Raw genomic sequence first — 6,000 nt, forward strand, 5'->3', positions numbered from 1 at the left:
CCATTTCTTTATGAAGTAATTCTGACATCATCAATATCATTTGTTTTCTTAGTACTCCCATATTGGTCTAGGGCTAGCGTTATATAAAGTGATTTCACCAAGTACTCTCTCTCTCTCTCTCTCTCTCTCTCTCTATATATATATATATTAAGACAAAATGTGATTATTTTAAAGGGGTTTTCTATACCCACACACACATACATGGCAAAATATTACTGATTAGCTTAATGTCTATATCTATGTTAATTCTATCATACAAAAGTAAACAAAATTTATAGCTAAACTATATACATTTTTATTAATTCTATCTTGGCTTGATCAATGTTATGTGAGAGTCCCATATCTTTGGCTGACATGCCAAATCTCCTGCAGTCCCTACATGTCACCAGCATGAGGAGCTATAAATCCTCTGCCGCATTCTGGGTTAGGTCTGAAAGAGAGAGAGGTAGTCTGCCTCTGCAAACAGTGCACAGAACTCCTATTCATAGACATGCTAATCACCAAGGTAACGGTCACACAACATGCTCAACTCATTCCAATCACTGTTCTTAGCAAACACGGTCTCTTCAATTATCTATATTGTAATACAGCTCGCGGAATTTAGCCCTGTTTTAACAGAATTCAGTTTTTGTGTTTTGTGGATGGCGTACCTGAGTTTTTACTTGAACACAGTCTGAACATATATGCTCTCCCCAACATTTTCTAAAGAAATGTGAGTCTACATGCACAAGAGTTTTGTTTAAAACTGTTCAAAACACTCCCTGCAATGTCCAATTGGGATGATAACTACAGTACATTTTAGTAAGTGCCATTAATCAGTTCAAAAGAGCATTGCTTATTACTGGTAATGTCTTATCACACAATGAGCAGGAAAAGTCATTGTTTATTTTCACAGGGGATAATCAATTGTCCTTATAATAATTTCTCTCTAATGTGTCTTCAATAATTGCCTTGTAACTAGAGCCATAGTCACAATGCTCATTTCAGTCAATACAAATTAGATATTAGGCATATATGATGCACTGTTGATGGGTTGCCCTTTGATTGGTTGTTGTCTGGGGAAAAGCAGAGTTTCTAAAGTCTTTAAAGTCCTTTTTATGGAGATTCTGGGCTGTCACACATCTTACTCCTACGCAGCCCGAAATAGTTCTGCATTAATGCAGCACTTGTGTCTCACGCCCTAGTAAGGAGAGTAATTACACAGCAGCCAATGTAGAGTGTATCCAAGCACGATATATTGCACAATAATACAGTAAGTGCTGAAATAAGCCAAAATAGCATGTAGTTCAGTGCCCTTGAAGTGTTTTGATATTTCTTAAGCCCAACGTTACAAAGTAAAGAACAAAACCCTTCAGTTTCGGTCTTGAATGCAACAGGCTTTTCACAATGTATGTGCACAAAAAAAAACATGCATGTGCCTGCACCTCTGTGGATTTAAATGAGCACAGCAAACAAGCAGCGATGTAATTCTGTGTGCTCGCTAGAGCACAATGCTTCACGCCGCCAGTGGAGCGGCTTGCCCGTGAATGGACGTTAATGAAAGCACCTGCATGCAGCTCATTGCCAAGTGCACTATTTTGAGTGGAAAGCTCATTTAGAGACTTGACAATAGTGGCTGTTCCTTTGGCCTCTTTTTCTGCTTCCTAAAATTGTCATATTTAATCAATGAAGTGTCAAAGGAATGATGGCCTTACTTGTGCTGTTACAATGCGGGAGAGAGAGATGAACAGACTTAATGACAGATAATATAGGGGATTATTATCTAGTCCTCTTTCAATCAGCAGCAGATTGTGCAGAGGACACACCAGCCTGGCCCGACAGCTGATGGACTGCTGTTTTTTTACAATCCTGCTCTTCATGGTATTTAAAGACAAGAAACATCCCTTGAGGTCTATCAGCCATGTAAAGAGACTCCCAAACAAAATGCACAAAGACTACTTTGATGGTATGGTGTAAATGATGTAAATTAAAAATAACAGTAGCCTATAGAAAGTAGTTATATTTATGAACGAGTGAGTGAACGAGATTTTTTTTTTTCATTCTCAACTCATTGTTACTCCTACTGACTGCTGCTATTTTTTTCAGTGTAACACAAAGGTGACACTTTCAGTAATCTTTACTTAAAAAAAAAAAAAAACTGCCCCCCCCCCACAGAAACCAAAAAATCCAAAATGAGAAGACTCGTAAAAAACAGTAATGGAAAAAGGCATTTGAAGTTGCAGAAGATTAATCCAATGCTGCGGCCCTGGAGCACAGCAGTATCTTATTTGTGGGGTTAGTGAAGCAAGAGGCAAATGAGTAAATAAACATCCTGCAATACAAGATAAATATTAGATTTGGTATTTAGATATATTATTTGGTTTGGTTTTAAAACTTTTTTAGTGACTACTTTTAGCTTTCGAATTCTTTTAAAAAAAATTACACTGATTAAATTGACAAATCAAAAAATCACTATATTCCAACAACATTTTTATTATGTTCCTGGATCAACATCTTCTGATGATCCTGGATCAACAATATTGTCCAAAAATATAGACTTGGCCCAATACCTACGCCTAAACTTAACCCTACCCATAATTTATTCCTAAAATCAATGGGAAATGATTAAGAAGGCTGCACCTAACCCTGTTTGTAAGCCTAAAACAGATATTTCCTGAAAAGTTATATCTCAATTCTGATTGGTTGATTGGAATGTTGTTCCAGGATCACCAAGGATGTTGATCCAGGAACATGTTGTACAGGAACATGTTGTAAGGCAAAAAGGTTTAGAAAAACATTTATAATTATATTCACAGGCTACTTGAAATGTGGAAAATGTGTGAGAGACCTTTATATCTCTGAATAAGTAAGTCTACATACTACTAAAGGAACCGGCTTACTCGCTATTGAAGATGACACAAAACAAGCCACATTCTACTAACAGCACAGATCTGAAATTCCTTTGAAAAATATTATCGCAAGAGCCTCATCAGCCTCCTAGACATCCAGGAACTTTTGACTAAGATCTTTTCAGCTCCAATTTAACCACTGTTTCTTGGCTCCCGTGGCTTGTCTGCATTAGCGGATGTACCTGGGAGTTTGATGAGGACTCGGAGCGTGCAGCCTACGCTGATGAAGCGGAGACTGTCTTGTGTGAATGAATGGCAGTGGATTGGCTGGTAATGAGGGGCAGAGCTGCTGGGTGAGCGCTCCTTGGGACTTGCTCTCATGGGTTTTGTGCTAATGGAGGCCAGAACTGGTCAGCCTTGTGCTCAGCAATGTGACTCGTCAGGTGGGGTGGTTGAAATCTTTTTCACACCACATGCCTATCACGCTGGGCTCTTAATTGCTGGAGATTGGGGCAAGATAGATCCGGAATACATTATGGTGCGCCCACAGAGCATGATTAATGGGCTGGTGGGATTTTTCACAAACCGCTGGCTGAACTCAAGTGGAGCTTGTGTGGATGGTGTTCATGAGGCTGAGGTGTGTGGGCCGCAGAAGCCCCACTGAATTCAATGAAAAGATTCACTTTAAACAGTTATAGGGCCTTTGTACTCTGTACCCTATACACAATCACTGCGCAAAGAGCAGCCCTACACCTAACCCTAACCCTCACAGGAAACTTTGTGCATTTTTACTTTCTCAAAAACTCATTCTGTATGATTTATAACCATTTTGAAAAATGGGGACATGGGTTATGTCCTCATAAGTCACCCTCTCCTTGTAATACCTGTGTCATACACATGTCATTATACAGAGTTGTGTCCTGATATGTCACAAAAACAAGAGCACAAACACACACACACACACACACACACACACACACACACACACACACACACACACACACACACACACACACACACACACATATAAATTGAATTATATATCATTAAAAAGTCTTGGGTAACTAATATTAAAGAAATTGTCACTTATGTCAAACCTTTCTTCTGTGAAACAAAAAAGATAATATATTGGAAAAAAGTATATTTTTTGGGCAGTACAAAAAAAAAAAAAAAACTTGTTTATATCAAATGCACTTTCAAGTGGAGACGTAGTGGTGCATGGCTCATTTATGAACAAAAATATGTATATAATTTATTTATTTATGATTTATTTTTTTATTCTTTCATAGAAAAAAATAAAGTCATACAGATTTGGAAAGGCATAAGTGATCAAATTATGACAGTTCTCTTTATTTAGGTTATGGACAAATCATCTTGTTCTGTTTTGCTAAAAATGTCAATGTGATGTACTGATCAGTAAATCAAGTCTGGAAATCAAGTCAGGAAAAAATAAATAAATAAAATTATATATAAAATAAAAATAGATGACTCCTCTGTATTTGACACATCCCTGCTGTGAGCTATTGCATATAGTGGGCACAAAATCGATGTCCGAAAACAAAACAAAAAATAACACTTAGGGACATCTCTCCACTCTAAATGATGCCTATTTACAGTATAAACAGGATGTGTTTTGCATAAAATTGCCTTAGACTCACCGATGGAGCTGGTTTGCCTCCTTTGGCAGTGCAGACCAGAGTAAGATTCTGGGCCTGGTAGCGGCTGAAAGGTGCCGGCGTGTTCTCTGCCACGACTGAGATGTTGTTGGGTGGAGCTGTGGAATAGAAAAGGACATCCATTAGACATTCTGGGACACTTCTACCATATTCATCATTCAAGCATTTCAAAGCTGCATTTTCTCCATAATGCATAGTTATTCCCTATTAAGCGTCTGAATGCTGAATCTCCATACCAGCTTTAACACTCTTTGGTCTTTGAAACAGATTCTTAAATCTTGTGTATATCCAATGCACTTTCAAGTGGAGACGTAGTGGTGCATGGCTGGGGGTATTGGAGCATGTCAGCGTAGCTTTATTCTGCCAATGAGAGCTCGACTTCTCATATAGGCCAGATCAGAGTAAAGAAGTAGCATTATACAGAGAGGAAGGAAGCAAAAGTCTGGAAGATGATAGGATCGTGGTAGGGCCACAGGGAATTTCAGCACTGGATTTCTTGGTCTGCAAAGACTCTGACCCCTCACAGCGAAATGAGATACAACCACCTACGATGCAGAACTGCAAATGTGCGGTCCTGGGGGTGCTGTTATAGTTCTCGGCATTCCAGCAGCTATCTGAAACATAAAAAGCACCAGTCATAAAGGCTGGATGTGCGAAATCCAAGTTGTTTAAGACGATGTGGGACGTTTTTTGCATATTATATCAACCAACTCCTGCCAAGCTCCACTGGGGAGCAATGCGAGCGCGTCATGGCACTGGAAAAGCAGAAGCGTATATCTTGACCGCCTGTGGGGAAGATAAAGACGGACTTCCTGGTACTTAATGTAGAAAGGATATGACGCTGGAAGGCTTGAAAACAAAGCCCTTCCCGGTTCTCCTTTTGAATGGCCTTTATTTAAGCCTACCTGTAAGCTGGAATGAGCTGACTTTATCAGCTGTTCAGGGATGAAAAGGGGCGTAGGGGTTTATCACATCAGCATTTTTTACTAGCACTGAGCGATTTATGATCCTCTGTCAACGCATCAATGTAGGTGGGCATTGACTATTCAGGCCGCCGCATTATCACATAAAACACTTCCTGCAAATTCGCTTTCACACCCTGCTGAGACAATTGGATGTTGCTTCTGCTTAGTTTGGAGCTGTCTAACGCTTTTAGCATGTTGAAAGGATGACAAAAGGCATGTGATATCAGCAAAGGATTAGAAGGTTAGTTCACCCAAAAATTAAAACTGTGTCATTTATTCACCTTTATGCTATTCCAAACACGTATGACTTGCTTTCTTCCATGGAACACAAAAGGAAGAAAGGTCGCTTTTTTTTGTCTACATTAATTGTATTCTGTATTTCAGTATAATAGCTTTGAGAGACAAAATGACAATTTTGTTGTTATTAACTGATTATTCTCCCTTCAAATAAGTTCCAAACCAGTCAATGAGTTGAAATGGATTATCACTATTTTTATAACACTAATAATTAAACATTTTTTGCTAGGTTTC

At 38.8% G+C, this 6,000-nt stretch overlaps 1 protein-coding gene across 2 annotated transcripts in view; it reads right to left on the reverse strand.

The window, feature by feature from the left end:
- The window catches only part of LOC113080618 (immunoglobulin superfamily member 21-like), a 29,532-nt gene extending 23,742 nt beyond the window's left edge, over positions 1 to 5,790 (reverse strand). The window contains exon 1 of one of the 2 annotated variants that reach the window (XM_026252776.1): positions 4,487 to 5,790. In XM_026252776.1, coding sequence (XP_026108561.1) covers positions 4,487 to 4,699 — 213 coding nt within the window. In that variant the 5' untranslated portion in view covers positions 4,700 to 5,790. The remainder of the gene's footprint in view (positions 1 to 4,486) is intronic. The other variant, XM_026252777.1, reaches the window with a different exon arrangement.
- Positions 5,791 to 6,000: the final 210 nt, after the last annotated feature.

The sequence above is a fragment of the Carassius auratus genome, unplaced genomic scaffold, assembly GCF_003368295.1.
Source record: "Carassius auratus strain Wakin unplaced genomic scaffold, ASM336829v1 scaf_tig00031880, whole genome shotgun sequence".
Lineage (NCBI taxonomy): Eukaryota > Metazoa > Chordata > Actinopteri > Cypriniformes > Cyprinidae > Carassius > Carassius auratus.